The sequence below is a fragment of the Xyrauchen texanus genome, chromosome 26 (assembly GCF_025860055.1).
Source record: "Xyrauchen texanus isolate HMW12.3.18 chromosome 26, RBS_HiC_50CHRs, whole genome shotgun sequence".
In the NCBI taxonomy this organism is placed as follows: Eukaryota; Metazoa; Chordata; class Actinopteri; order Cypriniformes; family Catostomidae; genus Xyrauchen; species Xyrauchen texanus.
Genome location: NC_068301.1, coordinates 30,043,048 through 30,064,903, shown reverse-complemented (window position 1 = coordinate 30,064,903; position 21,856 = coordinate 30,043,048). Strand labels below are relative to the sequence as shown.

The 21,856-nt window shown below is 37.1% G+C and overlaps 1 protein-coding gene across 1 annotated transcript in view; it reads left to right on the top strand.

Moving 5' to 3' along the window:
* The first annotated feature begins 189 nt into the window (after positions 1–189).
* Positions 190–21,856, top strand: part of nsun2 (NOP2/Sun RNA methyltransferase 2) — a 37,614-nt gene continuing 15,947 nt past the window's right edge. The window contains exons 1-15 of the mRNA XM_052092471.1: positions 190–379; positions 583–740; positions 1,443–1,547; positions 1,663–1,768; positions 1,901–1,972; positions 2,099–2,183; positions 2,293–2,485; positions 11,756–11,830; positions 12,078–12,208; positions 12,719–12,792; positions 13,048–13,178; positions 16,355–16,451; positions 16,954–17,162; positions 18,379–18,471; positions 21,124–21,259. Coding sequence (XP_051948431.1) covers positions 296–379; positions 583–740; positions 1,443–1,547; positions 1,663–1,768; positions 1,901–1,972; positions 2,099–2,183; positions 2,293–2,485; positions 11,756–11,830; positions 12,078–12,208; positions 12,719–12,792; positions 13,048–13,178; positions 16,355–16,451; positions 16,954–17,162; positions 18,379–18,471; positions 21,124–21,259 — 1,749 coding nt within the window. The 5' untranslated portion in view covers positions 190–295. The remainder of the gene's footprint in view (positions 380–582; positions 741–1,442; positions 1,548–1,662; positions 1,769–1,900; positions 1,973–2,098; positions 2,184–2,292; positions 2,486–11,755; positions 11,831–12,077; positions 12,209–12,718; positions 12,793–13,047; positions 13,179–16,354; positions 16,452–16,953; positions 17,163–18,378; positions 18,472–21,123; positions 21,260–21,856) is intronic.

Below are 21,856 nucleotides of genomic sequence, written 5' to 3'. Positions count from 1 at the left end.
GTCTTGGTACTTTACGTATTTAAACGATCTGATACAGCCTGACACATATATACAAAAATATATTGTAAATATTTCAAAAATAGGACAATTTAAAGGTCAGAAAATAAAATAATAACTTCTGGATATAAGTCAGGCAACAGGCGCGGAAACCAAGGGGTCCTTCCACTGGAGCGTGCGCTTGTTTAGACTGCGTCAGGAACACGTGAGTTCAGCAACAGCAAAGGAGAACGGCTACTGAGAGAATCAGTTAAAACGCATCGCAGATTTATACCCAACGTTATATATCTTCTCTAACATGGGAAGAAAAAATAGAAACAGACAAAGACCTCTGCAGTATAGAGATGGAAGACCGGAGGGCAAAAGAAGCAGAGATGACGCTGTGAGTTCAACTGCTCTAGATTCTTACTTTTCTGCTCAGTGACAACACTGCACACTCATATCATGGATGCCACATGCATTTCACGTTAAATATTCACATCCTAGTTATATCTGTGCTAGGGTTAGTGTTTCAATATAATCACATTGCAAATGGCTTGTTGACAGATAGTAATTTTTTGCATTGAATCGTTGTTGCCTCGGCAGGGTTGGGGAGCAGGATACTCTGAGATCATCAAGGAAAACAAACTCTTTGAGCATTATTACCAGGAGTTGAAGATCGTCCCAGAGGGAGAGTTTGAGGACTTTATGGGGGCCATGAGGGAGCCACTGCCAGCTACAATACGGATCACAGGATACAAGAGGTTCTGATGTTCTGTGGAAGTCCTCCTTTTCTTAATAAATGACTAACAGGAGTATGACTGCCATGCATGTTGCATTATGACTTAATAGGGATCAAATGCAAATTAATTGGTTTTTGTGTCAGTGGAGTGAGAGTCTGCTACTTTCTCTTAAACTGAACATTTTTAATATTGGTGCATCCCTAATAAATTGAAAAATATATATTCTACTGTGCATTACGTTGACAGTATATTTATTTATTTATTTTTCTTGTAATTGAGTAATTTTAAATGTATAAAACTGAAGAGAAACGTTTTGATTAAACTTAAATGGTAAATGTAGAAAATCTGGTTTTATTTGTACTTTTTTACATTTGTTTTGGCTAAAATTTTGCACTGACCCTTCAGCACCCCCCAATGAATAATTTTGTTTTTTTTTAATGTCAATATATGTATTTCACCTGGAATATTATTTGACAAAATTGTTTTGTCAGTTCCAAAAATATTCAACAATTATTGTATATTCTGTACTAATTTTTTTTATTCACTTGCTGTCTTTAAATAATTATAACATAGATGCAATAAATTATATAATATGTAGCATTATGTGTATTTGTATCTCCAATATCTGTTAAAAATCCATATTGGTTGACCACTAATTGATTTTACAGAGGAAGATGTCATTTTAAAATAGTGTTTTTTCTTTTTCTCAACCCCTGTAATCAGTCATGCCAAAGAGATCCTTCATACTTTAAAAGAGAAATACTTCAAGGATGTACAAGACCTTGAGGTAGATGGACAGAAGATTGAGGCCCCACAACCCCTGAGTTGGTAAAACCAAGATCTTATCCATTTAACTTTTTAAACATTTTACATTTTGAGTTATTATATCCAAAGAAATCTGTGCACTTGAAACCTGATCTTTTGTCATATCATATTGTTACAGGTATCCTGATGAGCTGGCATGGCACACCAATCTGAGCAGAAAGATTCTGCGAAAATCTCCACTGCTGGAGAAATTCCACCAGTTCTTGGTCAGCGAAACGGAATCGGTAAATAACTAGAAGTCCTGTCTTGGATGGCACATTATCTTTCCTGGGTTTGTAGCTGGTCTCAATAAATGCATGTGTTTTGTGGACCTTCATAAATACTTAATTTTGCTCAATTTGATTTTTGTCCCTTAGGGAAACATCAGCAGACAGGAAGCTGTCAGCATGATTCCTCCTCTTCTGCTCAAAATTGAGCCTCACCATAAGGTACATTATAATCCACATCATCGGTTTTCAAATCGGTTTTAAAACAAACTTGATGTATTTAGAGAGTTTGTTTTTTGTACATTGGGAGGATTGTTATAGTTTTGTCTGTCCTGGTTGTCTGAATAGATTCTGGACATGTGTGCTGCTCCAGGATCAAAGACGGCTCAACTAATTGAGATGCTTCACTCAGACATGGATATACCTTTCCCTGGTAAACATTCAGTCATTGTGACTAATAGGGGTAATAAAGGATAGATTAGTGATTGAAGATGGTCCTATTAACTTAATCTCATTGTTGCCCTCCATCTCTGTGTCTCCAGAGGGTTTTGTAATTGCCAATGATGTGGACAACAAGCGATGTTACCTGCTGGTGCATCAGGCCAAGAGATTGAACAGTCCGTGTATTATGGTGGTCAACCATGATGCCTCCAACATTCCACGTCTGCAGTTTGATAATGAAGGGAAGAAGGATGTCCTTTTTTATGACAGGATTCTGTGCGACGTGCCCTGCAGGTAAGATGAAGTGTAAATCTAGGACTGTCAGTAGCAAGAAAGCTCTGTCCCATTGGGATGTTGTGGATTCTTGTTGGCGTTGGGAAACAGGTCAGGTAAAATACATGACTGATCTCAGATCATATGCACCAATGAGTTCATCTCAAAGGCAGTTGCTCGGCTGGCATATGCAGTCATGGAAGTGTGCAACTTGGATGCTACCATCTTTGCTTACTAGTTCTGGAAATAGTTTTGAGCCAATTGACTGGGACTGGGCGAAATGGCTAAAAATATTATCACAATATTCTATTTCATATCGTTCGATATCGATATTCATCACACTATACGTTCACATTTGCACATTGCTCATTTTTTACATTTCCAAGTTGGCAGAAGAAAAGAAAAATCGAAAGTCAAAATAGTTTATTTAAATGTGTATTGGGGCACAGAGACCGCCAAAGCAGTTGGGATCTTCTACCAAAATATTTATAGAGCTGATCAATCGAGTACAGTTGGACATGAATGTTAAAAGATCATCTGCTAATTTTGAAGCATAATGACAGCATATTTTTTTTACCTTCAAATTATTTGTATATTTCGTTATGTTCCGATACCCTTACTCTTCAAATAAGTATTGGGGCAAAGAAGTCCATGTAACTAGAGCGTGCTGCTCACTGGAGACGATGAGAAGGCACAACTGTCGTCATAATGTTTTGCGGTCCGTATGTAATCAATCCAGGGTCTTGACCCGGACGGCTTGTATTTTTAGCGACATGCACCTGATTGTCTAGATGTAGAACACTGGCTAAATATAGAATCCCACCGATATGGGATTTTTGATACTGATTACCGATATATTTAATTTGAGCTGGAATGAAAACAGACCTTCTCTATTTGGATTGTTCACAGATTTTGCACCGATATGACTATGCAAAGGTATTTTTATCAAAGAATAATTGCCATTATTATTATAATTCAACAAATGAACTGAGAAAATTAATAAATAAATATACATCAGTACTGTGTAGTGTCAGTCAAATGCTGACTATTTTAATACATCCAGTCAATTAGTGTCAGGTTATAAAAGAAGCATTTACACCTGCCGAGATGAGAAAAACAGCGGCAGTGCTGTTACACACTACTTGTAACTGAGAAATGATACTGTATGGGGGTTCAAGCATATACCCCGAGAGAAAATTTAGAAAAATGTAAAAGTCTGAATGGACCATTTTTATATTTTCATTAAAGTGAGAAAGACAAGGCTACAAACTAGTAATGTTATTGTCTTGTCATGCCAGAGATGATGACATTTGGTTAAAAAAAAATTAGAACAGAAATCTATTTGTTTATTATTAAAGGCTCGTAACATGCTGATTAATAAAGCAAAATTTAGAAGGAAAAACTTCGTTCTAAAGGCGCTCTGGAACCAAGTTAACTTGCGTGGCGCCTCATGTTTATTCACATACGTGGAAAAGAGGCAACGTGTGCAGAGTGGGACGGGACATAAATGAAGCGTGTTTGGTGCTAGAGAAAAACATTCAAGAATACAGAGCAGAAAGATCAGATCTGGTGTACACCGCACTGTTGTTTTGTCGTGCTGCTCACTGGAGACGATGAGAAGGCACAACTGTCGTCATAATGTTTTGCGGTCCGTATGTAATCAATCCAGGGTCTTGACCCGGACGGCTTGTATTTTTAGCGACATGCACCTGATTGTCTAGATGTAGAACACTGGCTAAATATAGAAAATTACTCAAAAGCTTATCATCGTTATCATTGATTTATTTTTTATTTTTTTTTTTATAGCAATAAATATCGAGATCATTTTATCGCCCAGCCCTACCGTGAATGACATTTGACTTATTTTTTATTAGAACTCCTTACAGCAAATGGAAAAATATAAAGGGGCATTCACACTAGACTTATAAGAATAAATAAGCCAGGATTTAACCAGTGGCCTGTTTTTTGGAGGGCACTTAACAGTGATAAAATTTACTAAAATTCTTTGAGACCGTTTCTTTGTAAGACATGTGAATTTCATATCCAGCCAAAATAGACAGGGCAAAATTATAGGATGTTATAATGTTTTGTCAGTACAGTGCAAGTGACAGTGCAATGACATTCTTGTAGCCTTCAGAGCTGTTCAATTAGAAAATGAAAAGTAATTTAAAACTTTAAAATAAATAATTCATAGATGTGTACAAAAGTTATTCAAATGAAATGCTGTTTGCTGAATTGGGAAACAACCACTTGAGACTTATCAGCAGTCTAGGTACATTTTAGTTAAAGTCATTCTGTGCATCATCAAACAGAAATCAAGCAGCTCTTTGCTTATGTACAGATTGTAAAGTTGTGTTTATGACAACTAAAATTAAATTCATAATTATGAAGGCAGACTCTTGCCAGAGAAAGCACAATGTTTTCATTTGAGTGAAGTCTGAACTGCATGTATCATCATATAGCAGGGTTTATACTTGGAGTTTATAGTTGGCCTGGAGCAGAATCTAGTGCCAAGTACAACACAGTCTGCTCCGTACCAGGCTGGGCAAACGTCTTACACACACAATGTGGTCTGCTTTTGCTGCCTAAACATTTCCATCTGTAGATAAGATGATTTTAAATCAACTTGAAAGCTATAATTATGGCTTTTTCCTTTTTGCCCGCATAGAACTGTAGTTCTCTAACTTGAAAGTGTTTATTCCTGTATAGCAATTTTATTTGAAGCAAAATTTGCTGCTTTTAACTAAACTTTACTGATGTAATTGATAAAAAAATAAAATAAAAATAAAAACGCCATACGATCTCATATTACCACAGGAAATTCTCGGGGTTGTCCATTTTGAAAAGACTGATGCAGTGACTTGTTTCAAGATATCCTATTATAAGATTTTACCACCATGTCTTTTTAATTTTTGTTCATTATTATTAAATAATAGACAGCCGGGTTCTGAAAGTACAAAACATTCCACATTATCTATCAAATAGCCACATTTTCAGTGAGAACTACACTGCCCATAATTCTAAAGAGAGACTGACCAATCAGAGAAGTCATAATCTAGTTAGTATCCCTACTCTCAAAGTTCTGTGTGTAAATATGTATGTGTGCATGTATGTATGTCATATATATATATATTTGAATATTTCACAATAAATAAACTGTATTGTTCAAGTACTTTGTTATAATCAATGAATATAAAGCAGTAGTTTTATATTTAGTGGCCAAGCACCAAAGGTGCTGTGGCACCTATTATTTTCATTAGTATTATTATTATTTTTATTATTATTCCTCCCCAATGGGAGTCTATGGTAGCCCATAGAACCGAACATAGGGACATTTTGAAATTTGGCACTGATAGGGGTGGTCATGAATGGCTTCCATACCAGATTTGGGGTCTCTAGGACAAACTCTATAGTGCCACCATCACAATGTCAAAAATGCACTTTTATTTTGTGTTTATCTTTTTAACTGTTTGTCCTAGAGACACAATTCTATTTTTGTCTGATTACTCCTCTTGATGATTCCAACAGACCCCTTACTTTAAAATTCTGCCTATTATGGCATCCACCATCTTGGATGGCATAAATAAAACACTGGTTTATTTTCCACTGATGTCTTATGCTGGAATTACTGTTTATTTAGCTGCTACATTATCCAGTATACTAGTTAATAGTAAAGTGTTTAATAACCTATACATTTATATTGAAATAATGTGTAGTTGGAGGTTTGTGTTTCTTTACATATTAAAGAGTTCTCCCAATTAGTTAAGATATTCTAAACTGATAATGCAAAAAAACAACACTGGTATTTGATCGGTAACGGCTGATACTGAGATTTCCGGTGTCGGATCAGAAGAGGAAAAGTGGTATCTGTGCATCCCTTAAAATTATATATAATTTTGTTTTTATGAACGATGGAAAAACATTATATTCCCTGGGTTAAAAAAGGATTTTAGTGTGGTTTTTTTTTTTTTTCTCTCTAAGATTTATTATTCTTTGGTTTGCTTTGTAAATAATTTTGTAATAATTCTGACTTTTTTTAGTCAAATACATTGACTTTAATCTTTACAGCGTGGACATTTACAATAAAAATATATGCATGTGTCAAAAATGTTCATTCCAGTAGAGCAAGAATTCCTGCTTCATTATGACACCACATCAAAGACAATTACATTACCGTTCAGCAAATGCATTCAAATGACCATTTTAATTTCACAAAGTTCAAAAGAATTAATTTTCTTTGAGTCTACATGATCATAATCTAAATGAAAGTAATATGTATGACTGTTTATTTACCAGATTCATTTGTTAACATTTTTATTGATTCCTTCCACAAAACCCAGTAAACGCTACATAAAATACCAGATCAATTATTTAAGTTAAACCCCTCCCCCCACCGGACATGAACACAATTACAGTGGTCTCTTACATTTAAAACAAAAAATTTTGAAACAAACTAAAAACACGAGTGCTCATTCACATCAAACAAAGAATTAAAGATCAAAAATCCCTCTCCACTGCCCCTCCCCAAGAACCCTCCAAAATATCTAAATATCCACCCCACTTCCTATTAAACAAATAACACTTTTCCACCATTCTATGTATCGCCTCCTCAAATGCCGTAACCTCACCCATGTCCCCGCACCACTTCCGAAACGAGGGTGCCCCAGCCGTCTTCCACCCTTTGAGAATTCGCCTGGCCACCATAACTCTGGCCAGGACCCAACCTTTCAAGTGGCTATCCCCAAAATGAATGACCTCCCCATCACCCAAAATGCAGAGTCTGGGGCAAAATGAAAATTGTGTGTCCAACACATCACACATAAATCTTTGAATCTTCAACCAAAATTCCTGTATTTTAACATCCCCAAAAAACATGGGTTGTGTCCCCTTCTTCTGATTGGCATCGCCAGCAGGTGGGTGTGTCTTTAAGTCTATACAATCTAGAGAGTGTCCAATATAATCAATTCAGAATCTTAAATTGCATCAAATGCAACCTTGAATCTCTAGATATAAACTTGACGTTTTTTAGAATCTTAGCCCACACTCCCTCCTCCAATGCCAAGTTTAAATCTCTTTCCCATAATCTCTTGAGGAAAGTTGAAGCTCTGTCCCCAGACTCTGAATTAACAGGGGATAGTACACTGATGACCTTTTCCAAAAGAAGTTATCACCACTTCCAGAGTATCTGCCCTTTTAGGGGGGTGTATGCTACTCCCAAAAATAATACAGAGCAGGTGACACAGCTGTAAGTACCTGAAGAACTGGGATCTAGGAATCCTGAAATGTTGGACCAAATTTTCAAACAATCTCAAACCACCACTCTCATATCACCTGGTGTATTAACACCCCTCACAATCCACTCCATCCAGCAGAAAGGGGACTTTGGTTTTAGCCATATGCTCTAGGCAACATTTAAATAAATGTCAGAATTAAACACACTGGACACTTATGTCCATAAGTGCATCCATGCATCCATGCAGATGTGAGATAATTGGTTGCGACTTAACTTATCCAATTAATTTAATAGAAAGGCTTTGTAATAGTAAAATAGGGGCAAGGACTTTGTTCAATTATAAACCAGGGCGGGGCTCTCTCAGGTGGAAGTGACCAAGGAGCCAAATGTATGCGGCCAAATGCATAATAATAAAACAAAATCTTGGGTTGGCCTAGTCCACTTTTGTGAACCAGCCTATGTAACTGTAAAGGGATCAATGGAAAGGAGGAGGCGAGAACCGGCTTTTCAATATAAATAATGGTTTAATATAAAACTTAAACAGAAGACAGACACACACACGACGGACATGTCTGTAAATTATCTCTCTCTCTTCGCACCACCGTCTGTCATCAGCCTTTATCCCTCTCGGAGGCTTAATTTGCCTGATAAGGGACCGGGTGTGTATGATCACGACCCGGCCCCGCCCTCCACCCTGCCACCGTAACATATTGAAATGTAACCTGGGATGCTTTCCATTCCAAATGAAGGTCTTCGCTATACTATCAAATTGCTTGAAATAAGTGAAGGGGACATCTACAAGGAGAGATTGTAGTAGGTAGTTGAATTTTGGAATACAATTCATTTTAATAATATTAACCTTTGATAAAGGTAAATGTAATGAAGCCGACCTACTAACAACATCACTCAAAGCTTTTTATTAAAGTGTCAAAATGAACTGACTAAATTGCATACATTTGTTGGGAATAAAATACCCAAATACTTAATACCGTGTTTGGGCCGTTGAAAGGCACCCGGCTGAAAAGACATTACTGGGCAGTATGCAGTCAGAGCCAATGCTTCGGCTTTAGACCAATTAACTCTGTATCCCGAAAATTTTAAGGAATTGATCATTCTGTGGAGGCAAGGCATAGATCTAGTGGGGTTGGAGATGCATAATAAAATATCATCGGTGTAAAGCTTATGCACCACAGCTCCCACCATCACCCCTGGAAAATCATCCTCTCTTCTTATCACAGCTGCTAAAGGTTCCAGGGCAAGACAGAACAATAATGTGGAAAGAGGGCTACCTTGCCGAGTGCCCCTATTCAAAGTAAAATAATCAATTTGTTTGTACCACCGCTATAGGGTGTCTATAAAGTAACTTAATCCATCCAATAAAAGTATTTCCAAACCCATATATTTTATATATAACCCATATAGCAAAATCTTAAAAAGATAATCCCATTCTACCATATCAGACGCCATCAAGTGAGATGCCTCGACTGGAGTCTGATCATTCACCACTGACCACAATATTGATGAGACGCTTAATGATGTCAGAAGAGCTGCATACCTGAATAAACCCAACTTGATCTATATGTATAAGAGATGTCATAACTTAATCGGTTAGCCAGAATTTTTTACAAAGTGTTTACATCCAACTGGATCAGGGAAATTGGGTGGTAACTTTTACATTCACTTGGATCTTTCACTAGGAGTGGTGGTGGTGTGGTGGTCTAAGCACATAACTGGTAATCTGGTGATCAGAAGGATGCTGGTTCGAGCCCCACAGCCACCACCATTGTGTCCTTGAGTAAGACACTTAACTCCAGGTTGCTCCGGGGGGATTGTCCCTGTAATAAGTGCACTGTAAGTCGCTTTGGATAAAAGCGTCTGCCAAATGCATAAATGTAAAATGTAAATGTAAATCTTTGTAAGAATCAGACTGATCCGGGCTTGTGTCATGGTTGGCAGAAGCTTTCCATTGTTTAATGATTCTGTATAAACTTATAACAAAAGTTGAGCCAGTTCTGTAGCATAAGATCTAAATTAATCGGCAAAGCCTTCTGGCCCCGGAGCCTTGCCTGTAGGCAAGGCCTTAATTACCTTGTCAAGCTCCTCCAAGGTTATCTCTGAGTCAAGAGAATTATTTTGCTCAGTCGTCAGTTTAGGGAGTTCTAATGGTTCCACTAAGTTTCTAATATCTTCATCAGTAGATGAAGATGTGGATCTATAAAGATCAAGATATAATTTGTTTAAATCATTATTAATATCAGTGGCTGAGTAAAAAATTTCACCACCAGCATATTTCTCTGAGGGAATGGTAGAAAAAGACACTCTGTTTTATATATCTAGCCAGAAGTTTTCCTGCTTTGTTCCCTGACTCAAAATATGACTGTCTTGACCTGAATAACCAAAACTCCACTTTCCATGACAAAATAGTATTATTTCTGTGTTTCAAATGGGTAAATTCTCTGAGGCCATAATACGACATTTGGCGCTTCAACTCTGCCTTGGCACTTTTAATATTCCCTTCCAACTATGATCCGACCCCCTAAGAATCGCTTTAAGTGCCTCCCAAGCCACACCCACAGAGGATACTGAAGACCAGTTGGTCTCCATATAAACATTGATTTCAGTCTTTAACATTTGTTTGAATTCAGGATTTTGCAAAAGGGATACATTAAAGCGCCAACTATATGATTTCTGTTTCCCGTATGTGGCAATATCTCTGAACTCACCAGGGTGTGATCTGAGACTAAAATGTTTCCAATTGAGCAATGCACAACAGATGAAATGAGGGATTTAGATGTATATAAAAAAAAAAAATCTATTGTAGAATACATCTTATGGACTGACGAAAACAATTTATAGTACCTACCAGATGGGTTCAAAAGTCTCAATTATATATCTTTTAAATACATTGTTAGATTTCAAAAATTGGTATGCATCATCAACATCATGTCCTGATGATACTTAAGCAGTTTGGAGATAGCACCATTTGTAGTTTAAAAGTTAATCCACACTTGTGTGCTGTTCAGGAAGTATCTTTGCCACTTAGTTGACATGTCAGTTGAGTGGCTCAGTGTTTTAAAGCATTGGTTTATAATTCAAAAGGTTGTATGTTCGACTGTTGTGTAGTGCTGGTTAGTTTTTTTTAATGTGTGTAATGAATAGTTGCTGGGCTTTTCCACAATCAAATTCTGAATTTGATCTCTGTTGAAAATAATACTTAAATACAATGTTGGTCGTGGTGACTTTTTGCTTGGTTGTGTAAAATAAACTAAAACTTATCATAGTATGTTCCTTTTGGTGGTTGTTAGCCCAGTGGCTGTTTGAACCAGTGGTTCAAGGTGTGAAATGTCAAACGGAATGTTCTGGGTTCGATCCCAACCTCAGCAAGTCATGCATTAGAAATGTGTGTAGTGTGAGATTTTTGTATTGTCATTACTGAATGGAGGCTTGGCTTTTCCACAATCAAATGTTGATTTGCATGTTTGTTGAAAAGTTGTGCTCTACTAGTCAACAAAGACACATATCAAGCTTAGACAAATCACAGCAATGTGTGGTTCAGCAGAAAGTTGTTTGTTCAAATCTTACAGGGGCAATGTGATCTATGCTTGGTATGAAAGATCTTTGTGTTGTGCAATGGTTGCCTTGCTGGTGCTTGGAATTTCTTGCAGCTATATTGTACTATTGTTTTTGGTTTGATTACATAATTTTAAGTGCTTTATGGGATGAGTAGTTGCATTGCATTCAAGTACACAGAATTGTACTTTTTTCTTCAAATGAAAGGTTATAGTGTTTTAGCTGGTGGTTTTGGTTCATGGTTTAGAATGTTTTACTGGAGAATTTGATTTCCTTTGGAGAAAAAATGGGAAAAATACTTCCAGAACCAAGGCCACTGAAAATTCATATAATTAAAAAAATATAAAAGGTTGATTTGTTATGTTGATGGTTTTACCTTAGCCTCACAATTATAAGCTTATTTTGTTCATTAATGATGTATCAAAGTATCTGAGTAGGTGTAATTTAAATGAGGCGCAAACAATAAAACATCACTTTTATCTCCACAGTGGCGATGGAACATTGAGGAAAAATATTGATGTGTGGAAAAAATGGACAACCAGCAACAGCCTGCAGCTCCATGGGTAAGAAACATGCTGTTTACGGAGTAATTTTTATTCGGCGACTGGAGTGAGTTTGCTTGAGCAGTGTTTTCTGTACCTGATTATTGAAACCGGATGTATCTAATGAAGAGTTGTTTCTTGTATGTTGCCCTGACAGCATTTATTTGTGTGTGTGCTGTCTATGCAGTCTGAGATTGCAGTGCTAGCAGAACAGAGCAGTTTGTTATAGTCTAAATGTGTCTCTTTAATTTCCTTCATTGACTGTCAGGCTGCAGATAAGGATTGCTGTGCGTGGAGTTGAACAGCTGGCAGTAGGGGGCAGGATTGTGTACTCCACCTGTTCTCTGAATCCCATTGAGGATGAAGCTGTCATTGCCGCCCTGCTGGAGAAGAGTGAAGGTACATCTGCCAACCTACTTAAAAACTTGTAATTAGCACATACAACTGTGTACATCATCCATATTGTTTGTGATAAGTTATACTTTTATATGACACTAAACCTGGGAAAAATGCAAAAGGTAACTTCAGTTTGGGATCACACATTAAAAATGCACTTCACAGTTTTTACACCTAAAGAACTCCTTACAAATAGTGAACAGTACAGATGTTTAAAATGAACACTCACATGCGATTAATCATATCAGTGGCTTAGAGCTGTTTCTATATAAGAGGGTCTCATGGAGGACATGCATGTCTAACCGTATACTACTTAATCTCAGTCATCCCCCTATAATTGTATACTTTTGGTTCTGGAATAAATTATTGTATGGATGAAAAATGTGTCTGTGATGATATGTGTCAGTGTAAAGCCAGACCAAGGTTGCATTGGTTGGCAAACTGTAAAAAAAGAAAAGTTGCATGTGTAATTTTTTTTTCTCCACTCTGTCTCCTGATTGATCTTATTTTCAGGTGCCTTGGAGCTAGCAGAAGCCTCTACAGATCTCCCCGGTCTGAAATATATGCCTGGGATCACATCTTGGAAAGTAATAAATTAGCTTCCATTCTCTACCATATTTACTATTTAGACTATTAAGGAATTTTGATTTACATTTGTTCCTTTGCATTATCTCGGCGAGTTTGCTTATGTAAATCATTAATTGCAGATACAAGAAACCGCATAAATAGTGCAGTTGAAATTATATAAATGGTTATATGAATGTTGCATTTAAATATCAAAGTGTTTTTGCTCATTGCTGTTCAAACAGTACTATATCACTTGGCTGTCTGCTCTGTTATAGGTAATGACTAAAGAAGGTCGGTGGTACTCAGACTGGTCAGAGGTGCCAACAAGTCGACACACACAGATCAGACCCACCATGTTTCCCCCAACAGACCCAGAAAAGTTAGCAAATATGAGGCTGGAGAGATGGTGAGCTGCTTGAATTTTTAACGGTGTATGAATGACATTGGATTAGATGACACAATATTACATAAGCATCAGCTGCAAGTAAATTATACAAACTTTTTGCAATTACTTTTTAACTACCTGGTCCCAAAGTCATTTAGTGGATGATTTTTTAAGTCTGTTTTTAAAGTTTAAAGACTTTTTAAGAGTCATTTAGTGATGGTATATATTTTTCGCAACACTATAATTGCTGAAGCTCACGGTACTGAATTGCATTACAAAACGGTTTGAAAGATAAACAAACTTTATAATTGTTTTCTTCATAACACGTTGAATTACTTTTTTCAGTATCAAACTGGTCTTTTAAATTAACAGATAACAAACAACTTTGAAAAGAACCCTGAACATTTAAAATAATTCATGTTTTTTTTCTGGATAGCAAGCCGTTTGCTAATATTTAGCTTGGCACTAGCTCCAAATTTAATAACTGCAAGTTCACACATACCGTATGGCAATGTACAATTGCGTTGTGTTTCAACTTGAACTAAATATTGAAATCATCATTGTGCCACATTAGTTGCTACTACAAGACGCAAACGTTACGGTATAGCTAGCATTTTAGCTATCTACTCTTCGGCCAATTGAAAGCTAACTGCACATTATCTGCAGATGGTAACAACCGTTCACTTTCTTTGTCATCTTCGTGGTCACTAAGCTAGTTGTGTCTCAGGGTGTTTTCAAAAACCGATTGGATTTTTATGGAACCAAAATACTAACACACTTCTGACTCAACCCTTTTAGTTGACTGATATAGAGTTGGTTGTGTTCCTCTGTCAGCCACGGTTTTTGTCCATGTTGGTTTTGTTCAGAGTGCACATGTCATTTATCCCACATACACAGTAGCCATCCAATTTCCTTGCTATTTTGTTATCGACAAAGTAAAAATATGATTACATTTTTTACATTTGCCAACTGCTGCCTGTTTCCATTTCAAATGGCCTTTCGTCGATAGAAATGGTGTGTGTGATGACGTCATGCCTAAAAAAACAATGTCGCATACATTTTGGTTTATCGCAAAAGAAATCTGCCGTGAAGCCGTTTTCATACAGAAATGTTTATCGCTAATTGTATACCTTTCGCCTCCCAGATGTCCCTAATTTTTTTCCTCTGAAATTTAGCTAAAATGGGGAGGGTATTGAGAAAATGTATTGAAATTAGCCAGCTTACTGTCATTTTAATTTCACAAATAAAAGCAATCAGAAGAGGAGGAATTGCAATCAAAAGGGAGCAGTTGTCCTCCTGATAGGACTGTAATATTGGTCCTGATGTTGCACCTATCGCAGGTTGCCACCGGTTCCAACCCGAAAGCGAATCGTCATGGCCCTGTTCAAGCTGGCAACCTGCACCAAGTTGTGGGGGAAACTTTTGTCTTAATATAAGGACCATCAATCGATGTGTATATGCTGTGTGCACAACTATTAAAGAAACATTGATGCAGTGTAATATCAGGGTTTACATGATACATTCCTGATATTCAACAGGCTATTTTGAACAATCATCTAATCTGAAGTATCACAACTGCATTATGTCCCACATATTTCTCCAGCAACTTTTAATTACCAACTGAACTTTGTCTAAAATCAATTTTAGTTTCATAATGCAATTGACTTTTTCTGAAGAAGCTCAGCAAATGTGATCTGAGGTAAAGAGGGTTAGGTTTAAAATATTTAAACGTTTTAAAATGTTCAAAAGCTTGTTTTCTGAAAGTGAACTCAGCACTGGACAAATAGTTCTGATAGTTTATAGTCTTGAAAAAAGTGCAGAACATTCTGAGAACGTCATTCAGCCGACATTTTTCATCTACAGAACAGAGTAAGGCTAATTTAAGCTTGTTTAAAGAAAAGGCATATTTATAGGTCTAAAAATATAATTTTTTCGTTTGGTAATTTATTGAATATAATACAGGGAATTTTGCTGGCATTTTTTCAAAAGCTAAACAATAATTTTATAGTATTGGGTGATATGTTAGTGTTCCAAAAAAAGCACACTGATGTATTTCTCCTAGTATTGTGTCATTTATTTTTCATTTAAAACAAAATGTATATATATTTTTTTTGTATTGTGGGCTTATTCCTTGACTGCCGTATATTATTTTGAATGATGTCTACCATGATTAAATTAATCACAAAGAGTGGCCATTCAGTTGTTCTCTCTGCACTTGTCGATGTGCATGATACCAGATATTTGTGTTGGCACTCCTGAAAGTGTCATGTTTGCAGAGTCGGATCTATATATCGTTAAGATCAATCCATAATTACGTACAATAAATTGGCTTTCAAGGATTTATACCATCATCATGATTAACACAGGCTAATGATTGGGGTAAATCATGTGACACTATATTTTTGTGTTAATGGCAATATTCTCAAGAAAGTGTTTACAAAACAGTTGTGACATTTATCGGCATCGAAATTGTAGTGATTAATTTGCATTTCCATCAGCTTTATTTTGATGTGCAAAAAAACCCTTTGATGGAAACTGTTGTGAATCCTGATTTGTTGATGGAAAATAAATGTATGCGATCATAAATATTAATCAACAATTTGACAAAGGTTATCTAGAATTATTTCGGGTATTTTGAAGTGCCCAAGATAACAATATCGTGCATCTTAATTACTGTGATATACTTATTACCGAATATCGTCACATGCTTACTGGATGTGTTACGTTTGACAACCAGAAATTGTTTGAATACTTTCTTAATAGAACTTAGAACTTTACAAACTACTTTTTATGAAAAGTTTTGCTTGACGTATACTACTTATACTATCTTTCTATGAACTTAGGGCCTCTTGGTTTGATATTTTATGTAATGCAATGATATTCATACATTTAATGATGTCTTAAGTGTTCATATACTTCCTTTTTGACAGCATAAAGAGTTATTAATGCAGCTATCATCTCCAAAAATTGTGCAAGTGTCTTACCATAACTGCACACTTGATGGCTGTATACCACCATAGTATTTCACCACCTCACAGCTGAGTGGATTGTTGCTCCCCTGTTTTGGTTGGAGAAATACCAATGTGATTTGATTAAGAAAATATCACTCCATGAGTCCGTGAGCCCAATTTAGATTATATTTTTCTTTAGTCTTAAACTTGTTAAAGGGTACATTTGGCATGTGTTTGTGTTTTCAGTATGAGAATACTGCCCCATCACCAGAACACAGGCGGGTTCTTTGTGGCTGTGTTGGTAAAGAAGGCGCCCATGCCGTGGAATCGCCGTTACCCAAAGGTACCGGAAGACTCTAAGTTTTCTTATAATATTAATTGGACTTTTGTTATACATCTGACCAATTATTTTCTCTCTTCCCGTTGGTTTTTACATGCAACTCGTCCAACAGGCACCCAAAATTCAAGCACTAACCCTTCTATGCTTTTGTTTCGTATACCATTGGATTTATGTTTCAGCAGTGATGATGTGATCTGTTCTTCTGATCTGTTAAGCAATGCAATGCTTAAGCTTCTTAAAAGGATATTTCTACCAAAAATGAACATTCACCCTCGTGTTTTTCCAAACCTTTATGAATTTTATTTGTTTGGTAAGTTAAACACTTCAGCTTTAAAGCAACCCATAGGCCTGAATTCTTAAAAAGGGATTTAGTGTCAGTTGAGAGGATATGGGCCCCCTAATTACATTTGCTGACACTACAATAAGATATGCTGGTGTGTACACACACACACCCTCTCTCTCTCTCTCTCTTTCAACACCTTGTTTTCTTTCTCTTTTTCTCCAGCTTCGTAATAAGGAGGCAAACTCTTCGAGTGAAGTGGTCCCAGCAGAGGAGCTGCAGATGGGGGAGTGTTCCGCTGAGGTCACCTCTGTAGATGGCTCCCCCACTGATGCCCCGGTGGAAACAATGGAGGGCAAAGCTTCTGCAGAGGGAAACCCATCTGTCCCAGATACCCCAAACCTCCCAGAGGCCAAGAAAGAGAATGTTTGTGGGTGAGTAACTTCAGCCTGGTCTTTATGTTGGCGTTTGAGTGATGATCTGTTCTCCACCACGTTCATCCATCCTTTTGTTCTCTCAGGTTGTTTTTTTTTGTTCTTGTGCAGTGGGTCTTTAGCAATAATCTTACAATGTAGCGGATAATCTAGTATAGTATATTATTTTTTATTTTGCCAATACGATAGCTAAGCTGGTGGAAAAGGCAGTTTTAAATGGATTTATTGAATGTTTAAAAAAAAGTTATTATGCATTCGTTGCATCCACCAACCGTTTCCCCCATGGTGGCATGCAAACGCATTCAGCAGGAGATGGTGTTATAAACACTGAGATGGTGCACAATGCGGAAAGCCATCCGTGTAGTGCATCGTCATCATTGGACAACTGGCAAGGGCCCTACGGGACGGTGAGCCCTAGGGCCTTGCGGTACCTTAATATAGCCTTGACTCTTAAGTACCTAAAGCTGTGATTTTTTTTATTTTTTTTTTTAAGCATTTAATTTGACTCATTATTTCATTAGACAGATGTTATGTCATTTTTAACAAAAATGTTTTCAGAGGCAAAATAACATTTATTTTCAAGAGTATTGGACGCGACTGAATTAAACATGAGTGACAACAATGTAGCAAACTATTTTTTTGTATCTGTTTTGTGTCACATAATTTAAAAATGCTGTAGACCATATACAGGATGTACTGCCTGTATTCAGTAAGTCTTAAAGGTGCACAGTCATTTTTTCATCATTATAAAGTTTTACTCAAAGAAGTTAACAGTAATTTTGAAACGTATGTATAACATCATAACCACTGACGTGAGATGAAGACACCAATCATATCAGTAACCTTATAAAAGCTTTTTTATTCATGGCTTTCATGGAGAGGGTCCCCTCTTGGGGCCTGCCATATTAGAATCGCATGACCGCCAAATACTACTCGCTTAATCTCAGTAACTGCCCTATTTTTGGACATAGTGGCTTCAGTAACTGAGAACTACTGCATTTGAATGATGCTGCATCCACACCGCTATGTGTCAGTGTATGTTCAAAACAACTAATGTAACAATGAGTGCTGAGTGCACCTTTTTATTCCATTCTGAACCACTGTTTCAGGTCTGTAAGTTATTTCATACTGATCCCCCAATGGACAGTGTTTAGTACTACAGTTTATCTGCATACACTGAGCTCCCCATTCACATGAAGTGCTCTATCTGTTCCAGCCCTCCTCCTCCAAAGAAGATGAAACTTTTTGGCTTTAAAGAGGATCCTTTTGTGTTTCTGACGGAAGACGACCCCATCTTTCATCCCATCCAGTAAGTGCCTTTCATTTCCATTTACAAAGCCCTCTCTACTCTGTACATACACTGTTCTTACAAATGCTCTCATGTCTTGCTTGTGGGGTTATTTTTAAATTTTTTTTTAAAAAACATTATACAGTGTTTATTTGTCTCACCACTGTGTACTCATGTCTCAATATATACTGTACACTCTTGTTGAGTGGGTTGGAGCTTTTTATGTGTAATTGACATTTATATTAAATAAAAGCATTTATCTCACATCCACACATCCTTCGTGAGCAATTGCATGAATAGTGGAAATGAGTGTTATCATTCAGTCATTGTGTCTTGTTTTTAATTTTTTTTAATTTCTTAGCATAGATGCACACAGATCCACAGTGCTGGCCAACCACCATTTCACCTTAGACAGTTTGAGACAACACCTCTGTCGCTGTACCATATGCTATAGTGTGTGTTTTGCCCTGTGTGCATATGTGCATTTGTGAGCACACTAGAGCTGGGCAATATATCAATTTCAATGATTTTGCTGGCGATGAAACATTGGGTGCGTTTACACGATGTTCTTACACAGAATATGCTTAACAAGCAGACAATGTTTAAGGTCATTTAAATGCCTTAAACTGTTTTACTTTATCGGGATAAGGTCATAGATGGTTTTAAACATATACTGCAATGTGCACATAGATTTTTGCCCAATACTCAGATTGTTGGTTTCTTATCAGCTTATCCAATGTGCACAAGTGTCATGTGCGCATGACTGTTTTCGTTTTGACATCAAATGCAGAGATTAACTTGATGATTTCAAATCTCATGTAACCACAGTTTTCTTGTGCTGTTGGATTTTTTGAATAAGCTGATTTTTGGTAGTTATCAGCATACTAGTGTGCATGCCAACAGGTTCAGTGTGAAAATTGTGATTTTGTTTTATTGTGCTTTTTAAGTGACCGTGTCATTCGACTAGTTTCTCAATCTGTGACTCGCAAGTATGAGCATGTTATGACGTGTTTCAATAGCATCTCTGATTTACTCTTCAATATTTAAATGGTCCTACAGTTAGTAAGTCCAAATCTTTAATCGGTTTAAACTTTGTTTTAATGAATTGATTCAAAATTCTAAGTCAATGATATGTTTGCATCTTAAAAATATTCTCTGAAGTTTTTCTTTTTTCCATATATAAAAATATTTGAGTGAAATGAAAAAACGGTAATTATTGCTTTTCAGTTCTATGTATTGAAGTATTGGTACGACCGATTATTGTGGACCAAAATTACTGAACTTGCTGCAGCTTTGCTCAAAAGTTTCTGTGCCATTTGCTGTGTTTTTTTGTGTTATTTTGCAGAAAAACTAAAAGATAATCATTGTTTACTTGTGTCATTTTATGTCAATTACAGTATACGTGAAGTTGCCTGCCAGTACTTTAGTGTTTATCAATTGAATATGCAGTTGGCAAGCAAAAAATACACACAAAAATACAGTACATTTAAGAGGTGTGTGATATAGCTGATATGAGTAATGAAAAACCCTTCATTATTTTTGTTAAAAATAACATTGTCAAAATGTAACCGTTTCTTTTACTCATGTAAAATCATGAAACTATTTTGTAAATGTGATTAAGTATAATGAATAAAATAAATATAAAACTAGCACATAGCACAGTGTTGCTCTTTTTCCTCCTCAGTGCTGTTTGGCATGTCAGAGCTGCTACTGTTTGAGAGGTTTGACTTGTCTTCCTCCGTAATGCCTTAAACTAGGAAGTCTCACTAGAATTGAAATTGGTCACATCAGTTTTGATGTCTGCACTCCGCAATATCTAGGGAAGCTCTGTTGTTGCAAGTGTGCTCCAGAGAGATGAGCAGATCATGATCGCGATCTGGTTCCGTTACACTTGTGTGACAGTGCAGATAAGAAGCCTTTAGCTGAATGTGAAGTTATCATTAAATCTGCCTCTGCAGATCGCTGGGGGGGGGGACGCCGAAGTATCTTCAATGTGAGAACCATTGCATTGTTCTTTCCCTGTTGTCCGACTAGACCTGCGACCTACCAGTTGAGTAACACTGCTTTAACACACACACACACACACACACACACACACACTTATGACATTTTCTCCACTGCGTGTGTATGTGGTGCAAGTTGACAAGCCTGAAAAGCAGTCGAGGAGGAAAGGAGATGTGCAGGTGAGATTCTCCGTCCAGTTGCATTTTTTTCTCAATACCGTAAATAAGCAAATGTACATGGTATAATAACAGTCAATTTTCATACCGTGAAACCGGTATAGAGCTGCAACCCTACTCTGGACACCATTGCAGTATCAGTCGATGAGTTGTCAACGCTAACATATCTTGCTATCTAGCTAATATTTACAAATGATAGAAACTCAATATTCTAGATAATATGATACCTCATCTTTAGCTTCCACCTTGCTTGTGAAATGGGTGGGGTGTGTGCCGTTGACACCAGGGCGGCGTATTTAGGGAAACGCTGGAGCTATTGGTCCGATATTTGGTTTCGTGGCTATCAGCCCCGGATGGACAGTTGATAGTCTTGGCTCACACTGGTTCGATATTTGAAAAGCGGCTACTGATATTTTTCTTGTTCCCAGTCATTTTATTTACTCTGTGTGGCTAACCCTGTGGTGTATGTTTCTTGTGTGTGTCTCTGTTTCAGGGCTTTCTACGATCTCTCCCCCGATTTCCCCAAGCTTAATGTGTTGACACGAACCCATGAAGGCAAGAAGAGGCACCTGTACATGGTGTCCAAAGAACTCCGCAACGTTCTGCTCAACAACAGTGAGAGGATGAAGGCAAGGAGACACACACACACACACACACACACACACACAGCCTGAAGGTCCTTCATCAGCTGTAGCAGTGATTGAGAATGGCATTGAAGCAGATGGGGACAGCAGCTCTTCTATGATCTAATCTCTATCTATGCTCTAGTAACTCCATTTTTATCAAGTATGGAACAGCCATCTGCTGCTAATGTAAACGGGCATCACTGGAGTTATGTTCCAATAACACTGTCTTTTGACAAAGAACCACATCCAAAATCCCTCTCCTTGCTGTACTGTTTGTGCTTTGAAGGGTAGGGTTGCCGCGGTGTTACCGGGTTTACCCCTTACAAGGGTCAACACCGGTGTGAAATTTTATAGGGGGTAAAAAGGGGAAACATTATGAATGGAATTCAATATCAATACAATAGCATAACGAATAGAATAACCTTAAAGAATATTTGCCTAATGAAGAGTTTGTGACCCATGATAAATTAACTTTAACACATTGAAAGCCAGATGTTCTTTACGAACTTATCAAAATACACAGGCAGCAAAGTGAGCACACTGACAGAAGACGCTTAATTGCATGTAGAGAATATAATGTGAATGGTGAGTAACTTTAAG